Below are 24014 nucleotides of genomic sequence, written 5' to 3'. Positions count from 1 at the left end.
TCAGTTGCATTTCGCTTCACAAACACATCAGCACTTCAGTGGAGTCTGCCCATCCCTTTATCCCAATGCCTTTTTTAATGCAACAAGATAGTGTCTGGTACTCCAACTTTTCTCATGTGTAACAAAACGTGTGAAGGCTTAGAGGGAGTGTAGGGCAACAGAAATCAGAGCCACTTGAAATAACAATATATACAGATTGATGAAAATTAGCCTAACTGTCAGAATCTGATGGCAACTACAGTTTCAGCAGTTTAGTCATCAAAAATGTAAATTGCTTTTTCTTTTCAAGAAAAACCTCAAGTACAACTTAATTTTCATGAATATATTTCAAAGGAGAACCAGGTGTTTGGTGGCAGTTAGATTTAAGTGCGTGGTTTCAGAACCGAGCTTTGGTCTAGTTACTGCATTTTAGATAGCTTGCTAACTTTGTCTAACTTTATAGTACACCTCTTGGGTGGTTATTGAAACAGTTCCTTTTTAAAAGCCTTCCAAGGTTTGATTTAGCTGTGTGGTTCTTCACTTGTGAAAATGTGAGTACCATCAGTATGGTAAAACAAAGTTTTTACAGAATCGACTACTGCATATCTTTACACATCTTGTGTGACTTTTTTAGAACTGAGATAAGGGAACACTTTTTCACTGTGTGGTTACTAGCCTTCCTATTTGACGTGGCTTTTGTGATGGTAGGTCAGATGACAGATCTCTGGAGGACATTTATGCTTCTACAGTTACATTTTTTTCATATTTCCATATGCTGGAACTAGTGTTTTCTTTTTATGGCTGGACAGGGGTAACTGAGGGTATGTCTGTACTGCATAGCTCAGCACAGTGCAGGAAACCTGTCAATTTGTCATATCTGACTGATCGTATGCTCTCCAGAAGTTAAACCAGTACAGTTACAGCTGTACTGGTTTGCAGCTAAATAGCACTGACCAGAGAGAATTTGATTGGCCTGATGACCTTGCTGACTTGATTCTATGACTTTTGAGAGACGTGCTGCTTTTCTCTATTGTGCTGTTTGGGTTTTCTAGGTTTGGTTAGCGTATATATTTCGGACAGCTTGCACCATGCAGTGGGCTATAGGCAATGGCTATGATCGCTTCTGGGTTAGGAGTACTGTGAGCTGCTATTAACTATACATGCTGCCAGTCTTTTTGAGTTCTTAGGAAGTTATCCGTGGCTGCCACAGACTTGAGAACTTTCATTAGGCTTCATTGCAGTAGTTTTTATTTGCTGTCCAAAATGAGCTTTGGGTGTATTGATTAGTTGTCTTATACCCATGTGATGGATTTGCTTCTCTAGGTGACTTTTGACATGTCACCAGAGTGGTTGTTGACTCTTAATATTAAATCCTTTGCACAAGGGTATCTGTTACATGACATCTTTAGTGGACCCCAAAGTGGTGCTTAGTAAGCAGGACCACTTTATAACCAGTGATTGGTAACATACAGACTGTAACTTGAATATTAACTAGAGAGGTTCTCCCAAGAACACTGTAGTGCTTTTGTTATAGCATATTCTGGAATGATAAAGTTTAGGAACACTTAGATTTTGCATTATTTACTAAAATTAAGATAGCTGTCTGGCTAATGTTTTGAAATAATGGTAGGAATAGGGAGAGTCAAATGATGGTTCTATTAATCAGCAGGTTGAGAAGTGCACCATGAGTTGCTTAGCCCTGTATATCAGTAAATGTCTCAATGCAAAAATATGAGCATCGATTCTTCTACTGGCATTTTTACAGTGTTCTTACATATGTATTTCTCAATTCACAATTACATGATTAGCAGCAAATGAAAAAAATAAAACACTATCTTTTTGAAAGTGCAACATTTGTATTTAAAACTCGGTCCTGGCATCTGAGAAGCTCCTTTCTGTGTTACTGAGAATAATCATCAATTATGCAAGCATCCCAAATCTACCTTGTCAGCATATCTCAGTGGTTATTAGAAGGGATTATCTGTTTAAGAGTCTGTGTTAGTTAGTGCTTGGCACACTCGGAGCTCTTTGTTTCACAGTGAGTTAAAATTTGCTGCAGTAGAGGCAGCATGTCTGTGGGAAAGGAAATGTATATTTTTGTACCACTAGATGGAGCCATTTTATTTGTGTATTGACATACTTCTTTCCATAAGTTTTAAAAACTTTAAAATCTGTTTAGAGGTTTTGTATTTAGAGTATGGCCTATAATTATTTTATTATTTCTTTGTTTGTGGAGAAGATGAAATATTTTATTCTTCCAACAGCAGTGTTAGTATTATACAGCAGAAAGGCTAGTCCATTTTTATTAAACATGTAAAAAAAAAAAAGAGTGAATGCTCGTGAGTTACGGATGATACAGATTCCTCTGTAAATTGTCCAGAGTAATATGAGTGGATCTTGTGTTACCTGAAGTAATGTTTCAGAATATTGATCCATATTACTGTGTATCTTAGCCTGGAAGCTTTTGTGACTGCTACCCAGTAAGGGCTGTTCAGCTGGACCTGAGATTTTGTTTTTCCTACTCCGGTGCCTTAACTAAAGTGACTCAAAGTTATGCAATGGAATGGTTGTTCTATTTGGGTATACTGACACAAGTTGTCTTACTCATTTCAGCAATGTTGGAGTGCTTCATAACCTTTTTTTTTAAAAAAAAAAAGAAGCTTGTTAATTCTAGCAAGTCCCATTTTAGCATAAGTATTTGAAATGTTTTATTTCTTGTGTCATCTAATATCCTCTTTCAGCAACCAGTTTTCTAAAAGTTATGTTTTTCTTTGTGTTTGATTCTTTGCCCCTGTTGGTGAAGTAACCAACTTCTAACCTGCAGTGCATCTGATAGACCTCGACTTCCCCTCTTTCAAGTCTTTTGTACTGAAGACTGTTTGGTGAACCCAATCTCAGACTGAAGAGTAGGACCTTATTCAAATCTTAATTTTGAATTCTCTTACCTGTACCTCACAGTATACCATACAGTATGTCCTCTTTTTCCCTGTATTCCTGCTGTGAGGGATTTTGAAATTTCTTCTGCACTTGTTTCTTGTTCAATCTCATAGAAAGTTTAAATTTTCAACAAGTGATTTAGAATGAGTACTGATATTTTTCATAAGATGTAGTTGTGCTGGAAGGCATCTAGATGTGTCAGCAGTATGGCTAAGATAGTATCTTGTAATACCAAAATATTTTTAAACTTATAAACAAGCTTTAAGTTTTTTTTTTTAGTACTAAAAGAGTCTACAGTAGGAGTTTCCAGACTGTTGTCAAGCCATTGCCCTGGTTTAACAGAATCCCTGGTGTTTGCTTCCAAACAAAGTGGAACTTACTGTGAATAAGGCATGTGGACAGAAGCTGAAGAGAAGAAGCAGGATTTAACATTCAGAACTGTGTCTCCCGGCACCCCACTGCCTGATGTGTGTTGCAGTTCTGCTGTTTGACCTCCTCTGCTCACTGCTACTACTCCTCTACAGGATAAGTATGCTACTGGGGATCTGTATGTTGAGGACTGCTTTTCAAGTGGGGAGAACTGAAGGCTCACCTGAAAACTTGACTGATTGATACATTTTCTTTTTTTCCCCATCATCATCTTTTCACTACGGAGGCATATGTGCATTAAAACCACGTATGTGTGTGGACAGCGTGTCTTGGAAAACTATGCTTCCCTAAAGTGATGATTTTTTTCCTGGTCTCTTACGCACTAGGCTGATTCCTTTGTATTTTCCATGACTAATGGAAATATAGTAAATATATTCTGGCTGCGTCTTGATTTGGATCTATTTTTGGATGGAGAGAGACAGCTAAGTGACTGTAAATACCTAGGTTATGGTAAGGATAATGGTGTCAGTTATTCCTTGCTAGAGAAATCTAAGATTTTGTTTCAACAAAACTACCAATTCTGAACACCGCAACTATTCCATTAGCAGAGTAGAATTATCATTAGACTTGAGAGTCACTAATCGGGCTGTCTTGATGGTATATGCCTGTTACCAAAGAATGGAAAAAGGTTAAAGCAAACCTGTGTTAGAGAGAAGTTGTAGTGGAATCTCACTTGGTGTTGGTTTCTGGAGTGCGATAGCTTCCCAGTGCAAAAATTCTGTTGCCTTGTCAAGAGATTCAGGCTGCTGTGTTCTGGATCCCAGAAGTCATGTGAACCTGAAGTACTTCTGAGTTCTTTCTTTCAGACAAGGTTATGAATAAGCTACTGCAGCTAATAAATCATGTTTATTGCTAACCGATCAGACTGAGTTCACATTTAGAAGCCCTGATTCATCAGTTACTCTTCTGTATGTGTAAGAAGGGATGTACAGCAGATACACCTTGTTGCCTTTTTGTACAGACTTGTTTTCTGCCTCTGTTGTTTAACTTCGGTTGAAAAAAAAAGTTTTCTCCCCTTCTTACTGCCATCCACATCTGTTGCTCATTTCTACTGCTGAACAACAACAGCTAGTTTCAGATGAGTTGTGGCTTGTCTGTTTCTACCTTGGCACACTCAGATAATGCCTGTATGTTCCTCCTACCCCTGCTTCTACCTTTCATGTGCTCTGTTTTCACATATGAGCTCAGTCGCAGGTTTCCTTTTCATGAACGCTGTCCTGCAGTCAGGCCTGTGTGACTTCGTGCATGGAGGAATGAGCTGTTCTGTGCTTTGAGGAGGTTGTACTTGAAGATCAGCCACTTCTCCCAGGCTTTTACCCTTTACCCTCCACAGTAGCATTCCTTGAGATTCTACCAAGAAGAGTCCTGAACAGGCTGCATTCTGCTCTTGTGAAGTCCTGTGTTAGAACTGTATGTACTGAGTCTTGTGCTGTGTACTGTACTGTACTATTTGTCTTTCTTGCTTCTCTCAGGACTTGAAGCTCCACAACTTCGTGGTTGCTGCAGCCAAGCCTGTTTCTGACTTTCACATCCCTGTCTGTTTCTTCCTTGTTTGTGAACAAGTACAGCAGAGCATCTTCACCGGTTGACTCACACCACTAAATCATCTTCAGCACACTTGAGAAATCTGCTGGAGTGCTGTGCCTGACCATGCTCTACCAACAGATACCACTGTGGGTCTAGGTCTTGATGTATACCAGTGCCCACAATCATGGAGCTTCTTCCAGCTTTCAAACAAAGGATTCTTCTTATTCCTCTTGATGAAGAGATCTGTAGCGGGCACCTAGCACAATGTCAACCATGTTGGACTTTTTTCTGATCCTTACCTATAAGGTCTTGACTGCCTTGTCATTTGTTCAAGCAAAGCTCTGTGTGTTGCAGACATCCCTTTGCATAGGTTGAAATCTGTGTTCTTCACCTTCCCAGCCTGGCTTTCCTCAAGAGCCTGCATCCTTCCTTTGCAGCACTCCAGCCATGCAAGCTGTTCCACCCTCACTCTGTAAGAAGCTCCGACTTTGAGGTCTGCCTCTTTACCTGCTATGCTGTGAGTGCAAGCACCTGAGTGAGGTGGGCTCTTGGTTATGCCTTTTTCACAAGGGGGACAAGAGCACCTTCTCCCTTTTGGATTTTCCATGTCTTCACTTAAGTTTGAAAGTTTTTCTCCACTGTGCCCAGATTACAGCCCTATTTACAAGCTTAGTGAGCTTGGTGAGAACACCACCTGGGCCTCTTCACCCTTCCCATGGTGCTCAGTAGTCACTCTTGATTCACTCAACAGTAATGATTTTCTTTTTGGAAGTGTTGCTGGTGTCCCCATGGATAAGTAGAAAAGGGTAATAGTTTGAGGGCTGGATGAGCCTTGACATTTTTTCCGAAACAGCCTTGATCCAAACATCCATCAGGCTGCAGACCTGCCAGGACCTCATGTTTATATTCTGTGATGTTGTGCAGTGTGTTCGTGCTGTCCTGCAGTTCCTTTACCTGGCCACTCAGCACCTCAAGGGTAGCAGCACCTCCTGCAGATGAGGCTGCTGCCATCCGTCACTAGCCCCAGGGAGGAGCAGCACAACTCCTCCTTGAGGAGTTCTTGGGATTGGGATCTCTGATCTGACAGGGCTGGTTATGCTTCATCTGATGGTAAAGGTTTTGCCATGTGGAGTGCTGTTAAACAGTCTTGAACGGCATTTCAGGGCCCTTTGTAGCTTTGCTATGTGAACTGCTGACATCTGTTGGCTGAGCCCTGGGAGATGTGCTGTGCTTGTGATAATGTTACTAAACTAGTAAACCTTGCTATCTAGTTCTTCTCACAACAGAGATGTAAAACATGCAGGTTTATGTAAATATTATGTTCTAGTTGAAATTAATTTCTCATAGACACATTGTGTCAATATTTTTTTTAGCAACTCCAGTTTTGTAAACATACTTTTAACAACTGTTATTTTTGCAAGACAGCTATTCATGGATAATAATCCTTCTCTCTTTTTTCTGTTAGCTGATGCCATTGCATTGGCTGGTGTTGTTGCATAATTTATCCTCAACACTGAAGGACCAAACTCAACAGAACTTTGTTTGTACAGTCTGTTAGATTATGATGTTCCTGTTTGTATATTTCATGAGATGCTGTGGAATGAAATTGGGTCAGAATCATTCCAGTCCTCAAAACTATAAATTGTTGTCTTCTAAGAAATAATTTCAGTTCTTATTTTGCAGCAGACCAGAAAAACTCATACCTGGGGCATGCTGGTTCAGTTGTTTGTATAGGAGCACAGTACTAAGCATCTATTTATGTCTATATAATGCTTGGAAGTTTGTTTTTGTTAGTGTCTTCTTACAGCTGCAGTAGTGCTTGCTCAGAATTACCTGCTTGCAATCTTACTGCTCATCCTGGAGAGCTGTGTTTTGCTTGTAAACATTTGTATTTTGACTTCTCTGCTGTCAAATTATTCTTGGTAGAATGCTCTGATTAACAAGTAGCTTCCTCAGTATACTTATGGGCTGAGAACTAGACTTTGGTTGTTATCTGAGAGCTCACTGAATTCTTAATGTATTGTTAACAAGTTTCATGTTTGTATATAGGTAAAATAAAGCTCATGTTTTGTTTCCTGGAAGATCTGGATGCTGCTGTAGGTGCTGATGTCTGTTGCAGGTGTCTCTGGGGCAAGTCAGTTTTGTGCTTCAGTCTCCCTAGGTAAAATGTTAAGACATGTAAACTCTATAGACTTTACAAACCTTTAAAAAACAAAGTGATGGGAGTGTAGTTAAGAATACTAGGTAGGAAGTACTGTAAACTTCCATCTTCCTTGTGAAATTGTCCTTGGTGTTGTGAAATCAGGTGAAAGCTCTTCTGTCCACCTGACTTTTTAATGCAATTGTGGCATTAACCAGTGAAGCTAAGGGCAGTTTGTCAGGTCATGGCATTTCAGGATGTTCGGTTTCTCCGTTGTGAACCTGAACACAAAACCTTGTGATTTTCTGCAATAGCCTAATCTATGAACATTCATTTTATCCTTCGATCTCTTTTCCATACAGACCCTGTAGCAGTCTGTCTTGCTTCTGTTACAGTCGGAAAATCTACTGCTAGTTTTTTGTGATTTAGATAATCTTCATGTGTATTTTGCCTGTTTATTATATAGCTACACTGAAGCTATCATAACTAAATGTTGGCTTCAGTTGGCCAGAACTGTAGCTTCTGAGAACGATTCTTTTCTCCCTAATAATCTTCCAGGCTGTGGTTTGTAGGTTTGTTATTTTCTCTCTTGTCCTTTATTTAATCTTTTCAGCGAGGTGGTATCTATCAGCTTTGAGACTCAGATGGGAGGATGTCTTTACAAAGTCTCCAAAGGCTACTAAAATGTTAAGAAGAGCAGCAGGAATGTGGTCGTTTTTTGTTAATGTGAAGATGATGAATGTGTACATGATAGAATAAAGCTGTTGGACAGTAATGTTCCAAACTAGCTTCTCAGTGCCGCTCTGGATCAAATCAAGAGTAGCTTACCGTTTCGTGGATCTTCTGAGTAACTGGTGAAGTCAAAAGACTGACTGCAAGCTCTTTAATTAGTAGGCAAAACAATAAGGTGGAATTATTATTTATACTACTGCTAGATTTATTGCTTCTTTGTTTTTATTAAGAGAAAGCTATTGGAAAGATTATATTTAAACTACTGCTTGTTTTAGGGCTAGTATTTTTTGCGTCATTTTTTTCCCATTTGGCTTGTACCTCACTATTGTGGGGTTATACTATTATGCAAGTGTATGTTTATTTCAAGTGTAAGCGTATGCATTTCTTTAACAGGTCAAACATATTTCCAGACAGACTTAGTGTACGAAAAAAGGAAGTGAGAAACTTCTTAGTGAATAGCTGCAGCTGGTGTTACTGTTGATGGTAAATTTCTTCATTTTCTGTTTGTCAAACAACTACACCCTACCAGCCATGCATTTTAAAACTGTTTATATAGAAACAAACAGATAGCATCTGATAATTGTTGTGACTCATTTAAGGAAGTGATAAAACCCAAGAGTAGCAGCAATCCTTTCCTTGTTCAGCTTGATCTTATTAACGTTGCTGGGCTTGCCTGCCATTGTCAGATACCAGAAGGGAATTTAAGCAGGCATATATTCTTGTAATTAATATTTGGTTGAATTGCAAATGGTTAGATAATGATAGGATGGAGAGACGTGCTTCAGCTTATTAATGAAGTGTACAAAACAGTTATTGGAAAGTTAAATTGTAAACACAAGGGAAAGTATTAAAAACTTTGATTTTTGCATGAGCTCTTGAGCTTTCAAAGCTGCCAATGTATAACCGTAGAAAAAGGAAGAACATCAGCCAGTTGTCATCTTCTTGGCATCAGTCAGTCTTGCTATCCATTACCTGCACTAACTGCTGATACTATGTAAAGATCTTGCATTTTAAATTTTAAAGAAATGTAACCAGAGTTTCTATTCAGCATACACTTATTTTGGAAAGTACTTTGCTATGTTAACTTTGCTGGCTTTTACTGAAATATGTAAACGTAACTGAGTACTTTTGGAAGTGACAGAAAGGATACCTGTATTTGCATGCGTGTTTGTTTCAGGGAGTGTGGTGTTTGTGTACAACGTGCACAAGTTTTCACTCTAAGATTAAAGAACGCATGCTTCCAAGTCGATACACTGGCTTCTGTCTTGTGACTTCTGCATTGCTGCTATATGTTTTCAAGCCCTGAGGATCAATTGTACTAGGTGATGTGGCACAAGAATGTAAATAGTTTCATATATTATGACCACGTTACAGGGAGCCTTTCTCATGCTTCAGTTGTCTTGCAGTATAAAATAACCTTCTGGGTGAAGGCAGGAGAAACTGCCCTTCTTGTCTCCTGTGCTATTGCAGAAATCCAAATGCTATGAATAGGTATAATAATTCTGTACTATTTAGTGAGATTTTAATGTTGTGACTCTTACTGATGAATGGATTGTTTGTGTGTGTGTGTAGTTGTAAGATGTGCTATATTTGTATGGAAGAAGGTGTGGAGAAGGTTGTTAAAATTAAAGAATGAATGCAATCTTAAGTTTGAGAAATGGTCTCCTGTAGATCTGTATATCAAAATAATTGTGTTGCGCGAGTCTAATGTTTCACTAACAGATCATTGATAAACATCTTTGGAATCCATTATTATTCCTGAAAAACAGGGAGGAAGAGAGGAGAGGAATCAAGGAACTGCTTTCAGCCTCCTATTGCTTATACGGGAACCAATAAGATAATGCTCAAGGAAGAGGCTGTTTGTGAAAAGGGACGTGGGGTGAAGGGGAGCCTATTTGTGTCCTTCTGTAGTCCCTCATGGCCAAGGAACATTTCGAGAATTCCTTGGGAAATTTGTACGTAACAGCTATGAACAGAAATGAGTTTTGGGTATGCCTTGACAAGGGTCATCTTCTCCCTTTCCCCTGTTTGTTTTGGTTTCCAGCTTTGCCATAAAATATCTGATGCTTTTCTTCGTTAGAATGAACTTTGGCTTTTATCCATGACTTCATCTATTGACGGTCTCAAAGGAATTGGATTGTCACCGAGTGCACTGTTCTGTGTGAGCAGTGAGTCTGTACGCAGTGATGTGGAAGGATTCCCATGAGATGCCTCCCCTAGAAAACGTGTTCTGGGACTCTGAAAAATTGGCATGTTTTCTCTGTGTACCTGCAAGGACTGGCAATGACTGGTGCTGCAGCGCTGGAGAAAATTTTCTCTTGGTGGCTGTAGACAAGTGCCTGTCTGCTAAAGTTGGAAAAAGTGCTCGCAATTCTACTTCTGTGTTATATATTGCTTCGTATATACCTAAATATATTGCTTTGTATATACCTAAAAATATACTTTGGCATAAATTGCTAAGGTCTGAGTGAACTGCCTTCCTTGTTTCTTTAGTAACTAGACAGAGACCCAAAGCAGCTTTCCGGTGTACTAATTTTAGGCAGACAGCAATGAAAACTGAATTATTTGCTGGATGTAAACTTCTTAAAATTTGGTTTTCCATGGCTTGTGCTATCTGTGCTACTGAGGGGAACGTGTTTCTAAACCGCTTCGGTCCCAAGAAAGGAATCTTGTTAGGAGAAGTTCCAGAAATGGAAGAACTTACAAAAATAATGCTGTTTGACGTTCGTATGCATAGTGATCATGCTTTGAAACAGTCATCAGTGGTGAAGCTCTAAATTTGTGTCACCAGTGTGGATGAAAGTTTCAAAGAAGTTATGTGCTTTGTATCATATCTCATAGGTCAAAAATCCTAAACCAATCCAAATCATAGAAAATTCGAAGCCAAAACCAAACAGTTTGTTGGAAGACAAAAAGTTACACTCTAAAAGAGCTTGCGTAGTGCTAAAGCAGCAGAGCGCTTGGTGTGGTTGATCATGGAACTCTTCATAGGTGGGAAAGCTGTTGTTCTTCGTTAGTGTTCCCCACTGATCACATAAGTTAATGTATTAAACATATTAGTAGCAAATAGATTGACAGAAGCTTAATTAATGGGGATAATGTTTTTGTCACAGTTGTTCAGAGACTAGATGTAATGAAACAGTGCCAGAATTATTTGCTTGAAACTGAATAATTGGATGTGGTCCTGTAACCGGGACCTCACATGAGGGACAGAGCAACAAACAAGGGTTTTCTTTGCAGAACATGCCACCCAGCACACAGCTATGGCAGAACAGAGAGGTCTAGAGTATAGTGCAGTTTGTCTTCCTTTGCAGCTGAAGGCTGTGTGAAGTGTATGGTTTTAAATGCTTACTGGTGTGGGTTTTTTGTTTGTTACTGCAGGAGGGAACCTGTACTTCAAGGCCTGCTTGTGATGCATTTATAAAGAAGTGGTCCCTGATTGACAAGTGGGTATAAGATGGGAGAATTATGTTCTTAGATCATCAGTTAGTATCATGCTGTTAAAAATTGTAACTCCACTGATTGCTGCCCTCCTTCAGTGGCTTTTTAATAACCTTATTGTGAAGCCCTTGATGAGCTGAACAATACAGAGACTTCAGAGTGCCTGTTTGTCAGAATGTTATTTGAGAATAACAGGATTACACAAGATCATAAGGAGAGGCTTCTGGGTTTGATCTCTTCTCTGGAAAATTCTGAGAATCAGCATTGTTTTCTGTTTTCTTCAAAAGTGTTGATAGCATTCCATAGCTTCATAAACTTCCAATAAAAGCAACTTAAAGGATTTTTTTTTTAAATGTTGCATCCTTATTGCTTTTGATTCATAAAATCTTGGTGATGAAGATAGTGATCAAGAGAGTGTATTTGAGTTGGTGCTTTAGAATGGATTAAAAAAGAAGCATTAAGGATGCTCAGTTTTTAGTAGTGTAAGCTCAGGTGTGTTACCTATATACTTGTGCTTTCTATTAATTTGCATTTTGACAGTTATACTGATGATCATTAGCGAAAAAGGCTAGAGTTAAGTTCACAACACCTAGAAAATAGGCAAATAATTAACTGATATTTTTTTTCTTTGAGACGGCTTAACTATGAAATAAAATAGTATTTTAAAATGTCAGTAAGGATGTAGATCTATAAAAGTAGGAAAAAAAATAATGTAAAGAAAAGGGTTGAGTTTCAGGAAACTGATGAACTCCATTCCACCACTCTCTTTCTTATTCCGTTCTTCTGGTTATAAACTGTTAGTCTGTGAATGCTGCTAATGGCATCTTTCAAACCTGCATGTCTACCTTTGTCTACTAATGCTACTTAATTCTTTCAGAGCTTTTAGACATGTGGGCTTAGCTTCTAAATTCAAACTAAGACCCAGACTAGAGGTGAAGCCTGCTGACACAGTGGTTCTGAAAGCCTGCTATTGTGGTACCAATACCTCTATTGTTGAACGTGTTACCGATGATGCTGATTAGGAAAGCATATGTGTGTATGAATGTCTACAAGTTGCTAATAACATTACATGTTATCAAAAATCCAGTTACCTTATGGGGTCAGTCAAAAATGGAAACAAGCTTCAAATACATAGAGTGTAGTTTTCTTTAGGCTGCTTTCATTGTTTCATTCCCTAATCAGTAAGTGTAAATATGCTTTGCAGTTTTTTCAATTGGTTTTTGTTAAACATGCTTCTTTAATAAGCCTACATTTGAGCATGCAGTTTGATGATTTCCTTCAATAGAAAAGGCTGGAAGAATAGGGAGTGTGATGATTGCTCTGTAATACTACATAGTAGTTTCCTTTTTGAAGTTATTGGAATCCCGTGTTTTTCCCCCAATTACAGTGTCTGACTGTATATTACCCGTGTGGAAGTTGCAGTCTCAGTGGTCTGAAAATGTCATCTTCATTCAGCTTTTGTTTTTTGTTTTCTTTAAAAGTCTTGATGATTTTTTTTTTTCTGTAGTTTCATAAACTTCCAGTAAAAGCAACTTAAGCATGACTGAAAATTTGGGGCTGATGGCAGCATCAGCATATACAAGTGATTTTTCAAGTGGAGTGCTTTCAAGTTCCCCCTAGTGTCCCGGTATGAATGTTGTAATTCTAGACTGAGCTGCACTTCAGTCTTCCCTTGGCAGGAGAGCTTCTTTTTGGCAATGTTGCTCTGTCCTAGAGAGAAGGAGGTGCCTTACCCTTTCTTTGAGCCCATGTCAATGCACAGAGACCTCAGATAAGAACGACTTTTGTAGAGAGTTGACATGGCTGTAAATATTTTAAAATCTCTTTATTTGTTTCTTTATGCGTGAATAATTTTGCTTCATATTCTTTTTTAAAAATACTTCTGCTAGCATTAATTTTTGATGCTTAACAATGAAAACTGATTGAAATTCCCAGGATAGATACTTCAGAAACCTGGTTTGAGGAAATCTGTGAAAGGTTGTTAAAATCAGATAATGAAGTGTTGTTTTTATTTAAATCAATTACATCCCAGTCAATAGCTCTGAAATTAATATTAAGATCACCAAAAGCTATGATGTCTTCTTGCCCCAAATATATAATTTTATTCAAAGGCGATTTCAATTTGAATAAAAAGGCACCATTTTCTACTGAAGATGGGTGCCCTATCGTCATTAAGACACAATCTCATTTGATTAAGGCTAGCATGCAGTATAAGCTTGTTTGATTGTTTACTCTGTACATCAGAAATTTTTACAATATGCTGTTCTGCGATACTTCCCCAGCCTGATTTACTGACAGTTGAGTTTTTCTGCGGTCAGTTCTGTGAAGAAGTACGTGAATAACAGTAAAGAATTTGATGGATAGGTTAATTTAAGTGTGCCCTGACTAAAACAACATAAGGCCATATATATGAAATAAAAATAACAAGGGAGTGGTGGTGGTTATTTTTATAATATGATTATAATCTAGGCAAATGAAAAAATTATCATTAAAAACACGGGGAGTTGCCTAGAGGACAGGTATATTCAAATTCATGTATCTCATGTTTTGTTTCATTTCATATCTCATTCAGTAAACACTGTAATGAAGGTGTCCCTGTTCTCCCTAATCCATCCCTCCCCCCCAAAAAATGGGTTAAAAATTTAGAGTTATATTTGTGCATATGTGATTGAGATAACTGATTGCAGAAACTTGTGTGATGTAGTAACATATCCACAAGGCTTTAAACTGTAATTGATCTTTTTTACATGTCACAATAAAAGCAAATCTTGTCTGCTGTGTAGATGGGTGGCTTCCCTACATATTTGATGTTATCAGAAAGAAATACTTATTCTGGAGACTTGATGTCAACATTATTAGAAATGCCATGCAGTTTTTGGTTCCTCTACTCTCCCTCATCTGAAGTTTGCAGAAACTTCATTTGGCTGAGACATGTAGTTGCCATTGTCTAGATTAAACCCTTGCATTTTTTTCTCCAACATTTAAAACTTCCCTATTAGGTATAATATCCCGAATTACAAATGTCTGGGTAAAGTGCTTGAAGATATAGCATGTTTGATTCATGTTTCTGGAAAGCCTTTTCTTTTAGGTTTCCAGTCTGGGTGATGTATTTTATGTATTTGTTTTAATGTTTGGTTTACTGTCTGTTTGAGTTTTCTGATTTTTAATGGGGTCATTTATGTTCATAAGGACGTTTTAAAACTGTTTAATCTCCTTTCCAGTTCTGGCAGAGAATGCAGAAGGAGAGTTTTTACCTAAGGGCATGACTTGATATATTGAAGCCAGCTTCAGAGTTCCCAAGGCTTGATCAGAATTGCCATGTTTGCATCTCAGAAAGCACGGGTCTGGTGCAAGCTTACTCTCTGTAAGTTCAAGTTTGCTGTATAAGAAAATCATGGTGATAAAACTTTTATGGAAAGACCCTATACAAGACTAGGTCATCGTCTGTCTTCTGGAAGTCAGCATAAAAGCCAAAAGCCTGAGTAAATTCTGTTCCATCCTCTAGCTTGAAATCAGCCTTTCCTTGAAGTTTGTATTTGTGCCACTGGGTGGTGGCATACTGATTAAGCTGTGGCCTTACTGCTGTATTAACAAGATAGAAAGCTTCTTTGCTTATTCCAAAATGGTTGAAAAGGCCTCTGTAATTTTTTGGGTAACTTTTTCAGAAAGCACCTTTTTTAGTAGTTGTTGACTGGTTAGAACTCCCATGCAAACTCGGTTTAAATGATAATGTTCTCTGAATTAGAGAGTTCTAAGTGTTTGTTAAACAAATCAGATAACAAATAATTTGCCTGCCACATGTTGATGCGTTAAACCATTTTTATTAAATAGCCCCTCAAGTCATGAGTTTTCCATAACAGTCCTACAGCATTAGTTTTTTTTTTTCTTTGGAAGAGTATGAGTGTGTCTGCCTTGGAAGTACTATTTTGTAGGTCCTTTTACATGGTTATACAAAAAGAAAATTGCAATAAAGTATTAAATGTTGTAATTGTTCTTGACATAAAGGATGCAGTAGATTTAAAAGAGGTAGGTTTTCTTTCTTAGCTATATCTTAGATCTCTGCCAGAGAGATCTAAACTTTTTTCCCTTACGTATTGCCAGTTGAGCTCTCCTATAAAATGTACACCATTTACAGTGGCATACACATATCTGTTGTGTTAGAATCTGCACCTTACTTTTGAACTGGCTTCTTCTCCCAGAGCTTCCTAGTCAGGCACAGCAAAAACATTACATTTCATAGCACATCAGACATCAGGAAACTAGATGCGTTCTGTTTTATTCTTAAAAAGAAAAACACACTCTCAACTATATAGCTTTGAATGATGTACACTCAGTAGCTGGTTGCTTCACAGCTGGAGCAGTGAAACGCTGTTAGGGCTGATTTTCTGCTGGATCTGTTCCCTGACCTGGAGCATTGTTGGTTCAGATGACTGCCAGCCCTATTGCAGGAAAGGGAATTGCAGCTTTCTCTTACTCTCTGCCTTGTTAATAAAATACACCTGGATTGCTAGGACTTCTGTTTTGGTCGCTGGGGATTTGGGATGGTGGAGGCTTGTTAATACATTGCTAACCGGATGACACTCGGTGTGTAACAGTGGGAGTAGTCTGACTGGTATTCATGATGAATGGAGATTTTGGATGACCTGAAGTCCTCAGCATACCTGGGAGATATGATATGTGGAAAGTATTTTATATTCAAATAATCTGCAGCTGACAACATGTGGATGGTGTACGATATACCACTTGGGATGCTAAAAATGGTACAGTTCTGCCCTTGTTCACGTTGCAGTGGTCGTGAGCAGGGCTGGAGTTTCACTTCCTTTCTGTCCTCCTCATTTTTAAGGAGAAATGTTGTGGGCTGAGCACGTGCAGTGCTGCTACCGCCCGCTTTATCGGTCCTTGCTGTGCACGTTGAATACATGGCCTTACCTTCCCGTTACAGTTTGCTGAGCTTTGATTTGTAGGTAATGATTTTTCATCACTGCAAAAGTGTTGTCAGTAAATTATTACAAAGATATTTGTTTGGGATGCAATTGTATGAATAAAGGAGAATTCAAGAAACAAGGAGAGCTGAAGGTGAAGAGTTAGGCCTCGAATTCACGTGGATTGGTGAGATTCATGATCTACTTCCATGTGGGGAAGAAAGGCATGGAGAATAATCACTCCTCAAATTTTACAGCATTTAGTGAAAGAGTAGTTGTGTTAGAAACTGTCCTATGTGGGTGTAGTTTGATATGATTGTATTTGGAGAGTGTTCTAACTGGATAATTTGACCCTTTTTTTTCGTTTTGTTTTCCTGCCTGAGGATCTACTGTCAGGGTAAGACTTTTGTGTGCATGTACTTCAAAGAATCTCCGTACAAACCATATAAAGTCACCTGTCCCATATTATGAGGCTTCATATCTGGACTCATCTGCCGTTCACTTCAGTGTCATCTATGACTCTAGGAGATGAATGTTTGATGTTTGTACAAGTGACTTTAGAACACCTAAACATATGACCTTGGTTAGATTGTCCTAGTAGTGTTGAAACAGTTTATAGCTCTTGTAGACTTGGGTTGCAATGTAAGGCTAAGATAAAGAAAAAAATAGAATATTTGTCAAAAACGCAGCCAAAATGCCTGGAGATGAATCTACGTAAAAGCATCTGGTGAGGGATGTGTTGTAGCTGTAAAGTGAGTAGCTTTGGATTTGGAAAGCATCCTCCTTCTTTAGCTCAAAAATAAAACCTCACTCCCCAAAGCCCTGGCTTAGCTCAGTGCTGCTTTCTTGGTGACCACACGTTCATACACGGGGAAGTGAAATTGTTGGTAGTGTTCTGTTTTGAACACGGTGAATTTCTTCCATCTGTCTCTACAGGAGGGTGGTTTTGAGTCCAGAAATAAGGTACTCTAAAATTTGACATGTAAATTTTTTCAACTTTATTATGTATGCAAATCAGGACTGCAGGATGATTACCAGAGTAGTCTGTGCAACTGTTGATGACTATTCAAATTACAGCCTTCAGCAGTATCCTCTGTAGATAACAAGTTTGCATCTCTCAAAATGATGTGCAGTTGTGTAATGTCACAAGAGTTCAGCCCGCAGTCTGCCTCATGCTCTCCTAATCCCAGTGGTTTGTGGCAGCCTGAGAAATCCCGGAGTTCACTAGTGGGGCAGCACACCAGAGAATATCAGCACTGAATACTTCTGGTTTTGTAAACACTCAGGACCGTGTGTACGTGCCGATACCAGCTGAAGCAAGCTGAAGCGTGCTGAGCAGATGCAGCTCTTGGGAACTAGCTGTTAGGTGGAAATTTGTGTTTTGAAAAACACTTGTAGGCAGGCAAGCCCTTATTCTTATGGAGGACTTTATTTCATTAAATGATGAGCCACTGCTTACCAAGGATACTGTGGTCCCTTGCTAAGAGAATAATGTCTGCTTAGAGGAGTAGTTTATATTTAATTTGTGCTACAGAAAACTCAGAGGAAGCCGTTCCTTTTAATGTGTTAGTAGGTTCCCATTTAATAAAGAAGCTGAACAAAGCCATGGTATTTGATGATACTTGGTATTCGATATACTAACATCAGACAGTTTGTCTTAGAATTTGCTCGTGTCATTTACATCCCCCAGCTTCCTGCCTCCTCTCTTAATTCTTCCCTATCCAAAATAAAGCCTCCTTGGGAGGTATAGTCTTACTATCTCACGGTTAAGTATTTTAATATGTACTTTGTTTTCTTTTCTGCTGTGTTGATGGTAGTATTGCTGTAAGATGCGATAAGGGATATTCTGATAGATTGATCCAGAAACCAGTCATAATAAATGACGTGAAAATTGCTCTTCTAATCCATTGTAAAGTGTTCTGCTTTCTACCATGTGGTTAATGGAGGTTGTGGAATTAGTCCATCTTAGCTGATTTTGAAGGAATCTGTAATGGAAGCCTGCACTGCCTATGAGGAAATAATGGGCTGTACATTGCTTGTGAAAAGATTTAATCTTCTGCAGAGAGCTAGAAGCTAAGACAAAATCTGTTTTCTTTCTGGAGAAAAGTATATACATACATATATGTTAAACAAATATACACAATTATATTTTTGACCTGTTTTTCAAAAAAAAAAAAGTGCTTTTCTAGCTGGAGATAAGCTGAAATAAAGTGCAGCTTGCTGGGTATTCAAGTGAGAATTAGGAAGGAAAAGACTGATGGACAAAACGTGTGTTTGATGATAGCTACTTGTTTCTATAAATTTTAGTTGTTTTTATTTTTAAAAGCTCTCATACTTGGTAAGGGTCCTTTTGGAACATCAAGTGTATGGTTGAAATATTGCTGCAGCACAAATAGTTTTGCTCTGAGTTCTCACAGAGTTGCCACTGAACATGTTCAAGGACTTGATAATTCTGAGTGTATTTGTCTACAATTTGTTTTAGAGTATTTAAGCATGTTGAGACAGTGCAGTTGTAAGTTACTGTGTTATTCTCCAGCTGAACTAAAACTTTCCCCTGGTATTTACTTAAGTAATAGAGGACTTTTATCCATAAGATACTTTGGTATGAGTCTTTAAAAAACTGAAAACCCGAATCTGTCTGAAAAAGACTTGTTTATAATGCTGGACTTTGAGCATGGCTCTACATACACATGTTCTTTGTTTTCTTTCTTTCTATTTTTTTAATGGATAAAGCTGGGTGTTTTGTTCCAAGACTGAGTGACTGTCAACTAGGAGTTGTTCGACTACAGACTAGAAAAACATTTCAATAAACTGCTTCAGTGATTTTTTTTATCTTTCTAAATCAAGCAGGTGTTCTTTCTAAAACTTAAAGTAACAGCAAAAAAACTTAACAAATTAAAAAAAAAATAAATTGTGCTTCCCCTGCCCCAACCGTATTCTGTCCCGAAGGAATACAAACCACCTGCCCATGTATAAACCTACTTTGCACTCTCTGTAGAAATGAAAATACTTGTAATATGGGTTTTTGCTAAGGAAGACTGCTTTAAAATGTGGGAGAGTCACCCCAAATACAGTTCAGCATAGCCATTTCAGCATTGGAGCTGAAGATCTGGGTAAGTCAGGTGTGCATCAGGAACAGAATAGGTCTGGCTGAGGATGCTCGGCTGAGAAGAGAGAACTAGCAGCTAGGATACCTACTAGATATCTGCTAGTTTTGTGTAACCTGATCCTTCCTATATGAATCATTTAGTTGTAGTCATTTACACATAGTGGCAGTGGGGTTCATCGATAGCTTGGAAGGGAGAAGATTCACACACACCTGTTAGAGTGAACATCTATTTACAGAAATGGGAACAAACTGCTTTTAAACTCATCAGTGCTGTCTGAGAAGACTTTTATTAGTCTGCAGCTAGAGAATTTTCTGGATGGAGAAAGTCAGTGAGGGGAACTGAATGTGCTCATCTGATTTCTGGACTTACCAGGTAATAAATACCTCCACAGATGCACAATATTTATTTCACTGGTGACATGCACCCCAAATTTATGAACAGTACCCTCTTTGTTTTGTCCTGACCAAGTTGGTCTTTGGTTGGTTGGGGTGCACTAGTCCGGCTTCGTTATTAGACTTCTTGTCAGATGAGAAGCAGGAATGAGGAGGGGGGGGTGAGAAATAAGAAATGTGGTGTGAAGTGAAGGTGGGGTTATGGATAATGCCCTTGGGAGCCCATTTGCCTATGTGTTGTATGATGGAACACAGATCTTGAGGTATGTCGGTGATGAAGAGGAGTAGAGTGAAGTAAAGCTCCAAATTTGGTCTGCTGGAGTGGAGGGTGCATTTTTCTGAAGTTGATTTAAGAAAAGAGAAAGTTTCGCTACTCATCATACCTGAACCAGAGGGCCGTGCTGTTCTGGAAAATAGATGGGAAATTAATCACTGCTAGCAGCATGGCTGTTTTACCCCTTAAAAAGAAAAAAAAAGTGAGAGGATTTTTTTAGTAATCCATAGTTTATTTTGCAGAATGAGGATATATGGCTTATGTCAAAAAAATTGCTTTGGAATGAGTACTCAGAGAGAGGTCGATATTGGGGCTATAAACACACTTAGCAGATGTTTTGACTGGGGAGCTTCTCCGTTCTGGGAAGCGAGGTCCGAGCGCTTTCATTTCACGGTGCTAACGAAGTCTTGGAGCAGCGCAAACGTCTAACCTTGGAGCTGTCCTTAGCTGCCGTTGATGCAGAAAAAGCGAAGTCTGGAGCCGCGCGTGTGTTCCTTTTTTGGCCTTCTCCAGGCAGGAGTGGAAGGCACGCCGCCCTGCGACCCGCGGCGGCCGCGGTCGGCGGCCCGGGGGATGAGAGGCTGGCGAGGTGGCCATTGGCTGCGGGGCCGGGGAGCAGCTTCCTCGGCTCCTCCCGGCCTCTCCCGCAAGGACAGTCGCCGGTTCACGCCTTAGCATGGAAGGAGCTCATCCGGGGAGGAAAATGCAGCCGGTACGTAGCTGGCAGCTGCCGAGCTTCATAACGGCGCGAGCGTGCGTTGGTGCGAGCGGCGCTTTAGCAGCTGCCTCAGAGTGGTGTCTGCTGTCTTGGGCTCGTTAGCTAAGGAAAGATCTGGGGGAGAAGTAGTACTGGAAGCAGAGTTGTATATCATGGAAGACATTTTCCGTGTCATTAGAGTTGCTTAAGCGTAGTAACTGGCTTAATCCAGAAAGAAAAAGTGCTTGTGCAATCACAGGAGCGTACTACCAGATTGGGAGAGTGGATGTGTGTGTGTTATTTAGAGGCAGCTCGTCTGAATTTGAAAGTTGCCAGCTGTGGCTTTATGAATAATTCTGTACAAGCATAGCAGGGAAGTTTCTCTGGATGGTTCTTGAAATAGCGTATTGATTGCTCCTTTTGACGCCCCCCTGTCGTTTGTGTCCGTGTCTGTCCACCCCCCCCCCCCCCCCCCCCCCCCAAAAAAAAAAAGGCAGGAAGTGATTTTTTGTCCCTGAAGTAAAATGGTCATGGACGTGTTTTCTTCTACAGTGATAAAGCTGTAACCCCTCAGATTTCTGCAGCAAAGTTTAATGCTAGTGCTCTGAGCTATTGCTCTGCTCCTGTATGGATCATCTTTATCACTGCCATTTACCTGCAATGCAGTGTGTAACAGGGTTTACTACTTTACAGTTCCCTGGAAACTAAAATCCATGGGGTGGAATTTTCCTAAGCTATAAAGCTTTAAAGGCCTCTGAATTATTTCATGTAAATTTTATGAGGAGACCACTGAATCTTCCGTTTTCCTCTTCTGAGCATAGTAAAAAAGGGTTTCACTTGCACACATTAGGATGCATCTAATTGTCTTGTTTGCTGGGCTCTGTAGTATGGTAACTTTTGCTTTTCTTTATGGTTCTGCTTTGAACTCAGCACAGAGTTATCTCAGGCATACACACGTTGGTAGGGACTGTTATTTAAACAGGTACTAGTTAAAGCTGACATAAAACCTGAAGGAAATCTCTTAACTTTTAGAAGACTAGGCAAAGCTTTGTTTCCTGTGTACTCAGCTAAGAAAGGAAGGAGACAAAATGTGAGTTTAAGTAGTTGCTAGATGTGTCACAGTGAAATACAGCGTTTAAGGAGGTCTTAGGTGGTGTGTTAATATTTTGCATTTATTAAACCATTGTAAGAACAAGATGTGCAATCATTCTGGCTTATGCATTTATGCATATTGTCATCATTTCTGATTAAATACACTTATTTAAAGTAGTCATCAATTTACAACTTTGTCTTGACAGTTAAGTATGTGCTTTTTCCCTTTAAGAAGAAATGGTGTATTCTCTCTCAATTCCCTTTCATTCACGTGACTGGTTACAAAGATTTTACTATTTGGGTTACTATAGTAATAAGATTGCACTGCTTCATTCAAAACTGATCCATGTTTATACTCATTCAGTGTTGTGCCTTAAAACTTAGAGAGCCTTCCTTTGCTTGGCTGTTGGGCAACGGATTATTTTTTTTACTATAATTTTAGAAAGATTTGAACTGAAAGGAGCCATGTTTTTTTTTTGAATGAAATGTTTTGCTGTGAGGCAGTGATAAAATGCAACTTTGCAAAATGACTACGAGACTGTTAAATATGCAACTTGATATCTTGTGTTGGATTGGTGACATTATTCACAGTGGTAAGTTTTCCAGCTTGCAAAACACACAGATTGAACTCAAATGGGCTTCTCATTTTAATTTAATTTTCTCTTGTATTTTAGTCATTTTCTGATATAATATTAATTGAGCCATTCTTTTTTCTTGTGTTCATTCTAACCCTGTTTGGCAAACAGCTGTAGTGTGGTATAGTTGAAGGCAAGTCTCTATTGTGACCAGTCTTTTTTTGTGTTTTCTTTTCCTTCTCATTTCCTTTTGTGTTATTTCACATTTCCTATTTGTGTTATTTTCTTCTCATTTCCTTTTGTAAATGGCCTTGTGTTTATTGTTGTCTGATTTGTCAGGGCCATGGCTTGTCTTGCAGGTTGTGGTGCTCAGCATGGCAATGGTCTGATTAATGTCTGCTAGAAACACTGAAATTATTTATAAACTAATTATTTATAATCATTAAATGGTCAATTGTGCAGGAAGGAAAATGTATTAAAATAGTAACATGTTTAGAACTGTTTATTTTCCATAAATGGTGATTATTTTTAAGTAGTATATATACAATTTTTTATATACATTTATATATACATTCTTTACTCCACATACAGTTTCAAAAAAGTAAAATGCAACTCCTGTAGAGTCTTTTGAAGTTTAGTGATACCTATTGGGCATATATATATATGTAAACTGATGCTTTGTATAGCTCCTTGTTTTCTGTAAGTCTTCTAGAAGCGGATTGGTGGGAGTTCAGTATTTACCAGGATAAGCTGAGCAGTTAATTAGAGGATTAGTAGGACAGAGAAACTTCTTCAAATATTCTTAACCTCTCTCGCTGTGGCTGTGGTATTACTGAAATCCAAGTGCCAAACTTCCCTTTGTGGCTCAGAATATTGCTGAGACTGGGAGGGGTTCCCATGTACATGTGAGGACAGTTGTGTAATGCAGTAATCGTATAACCACAGGAAGAATTGAGGGGGGGCAGTGATACTCAGAGCCCTTGAGCTGTACTTGAGTCTTGCCTTTAGTGCTTGGGTAATAGCTACTGCTTTGATAATGGGGAAAAATATATTTGGAAAACAGCTGTTTCTGTGCAAATGAATACATGGCACGTAGGACCAAGGGGAACCTATTAGTACAGTGTGCTTCCTCTTCTGAAACTGGCAAATGTTCTGTTTGCACATTATTACTTGTTTTATTCTTACCTGTGTGTATTTAAAGGGCAGGGCCGGCTAAAAATTGTATGCCAACAAATGGGACAGGCCCTCGTTCTATTCGGTGCATTTTCACGTGGCTGTCAGGTTGATCCGCTTAATTTAGAGCGGGTGGCACTGCACTGCTTCGGCAACTTCCGAAGAAACAGTATCCTCGTGGACATGATACCGTGCCCAAATGACTTAGTTAAAATGCATTTATAGGCCATTCCCGTAACTCTGCTAGAGCTGTTTAATAGGCTGAATAATACCTTCACTTACTACTATTTAGAAAGAACTTGGATTTTCACATCCTGTCTGTCCTTCAAGGTGCCAGCAACTGGAGAAGCCTGCCCTCCTCCCCACCATAGGCTCGTCTTACCTCTGATTTAAAAGGGGAATCAATCTGACAGAGAGGTAAAGCAATATATTTAGAACTTCCCAAGTGCTGCCTGTTAGTTGTTCCTCCAGGTGAACCAGGTCAAAAGCCCTTTACCTAAGGATAGCCAGTGCCCTGTAAGGGTGGCAGTGGAAGAGCTGCAGCATAGACCTAGTGCTGGCAGCTGCCACAGGTAGAATGATGGGCCTCGAGAT

The 24014-nt window shown here is 39.1% G+C and overlaps 1 protein-coding gene across 8 annotated transcripts in view; it reads left to right on the top strand.

Annotated features, from left to right (window-relative positions):
- The window catches only part of SLC4A7 (solute carrier family 4 member 7), an 89570-nt gene that overhangs the window by 3940 nt on the left and 61616 nt on the right, over nt 1-24014 (top strand). Inside the window, exon 1 of one of the 8 annotated variants that reach the window (XM_013172035.3) lies at nt 20224-20595. The exons of the other annotated variants lie outside the window; for them this stretch is intronic. Coding sequence (XP_013027489.1) covers nt 20560-20595 — 36 coding nt within the window. The 5' untranslated portion in view covers nt 20224-20559. Of the gene's footprint in view, nt 1-20223; nt 20596-24014 lie in introns of those variants that run through there. 8 annotated transcript variants of the gene reach the window in all.

Source organism: Anser cygnoides, chromosome 2 (genome assembly GCF_040182565.1).
Source record: "Anser cygnoides isolate HZ-2024a breed goose chromosome 2, Taihu_goose_T2T_genome, whole genome shotgun sequence".
In the NCBI taxonomy this organism is placed as follows: Eukaryota; Metazoa; Chordata; class Aves; order Anseriformes; family Anatidae; genus Anser; species Anser cygnoides.
The sequence above is the reverse complement of the archived record's forward strand: the minus strand, read 5'-3'. Positions and strand labels throughout refer to the sequence as shown.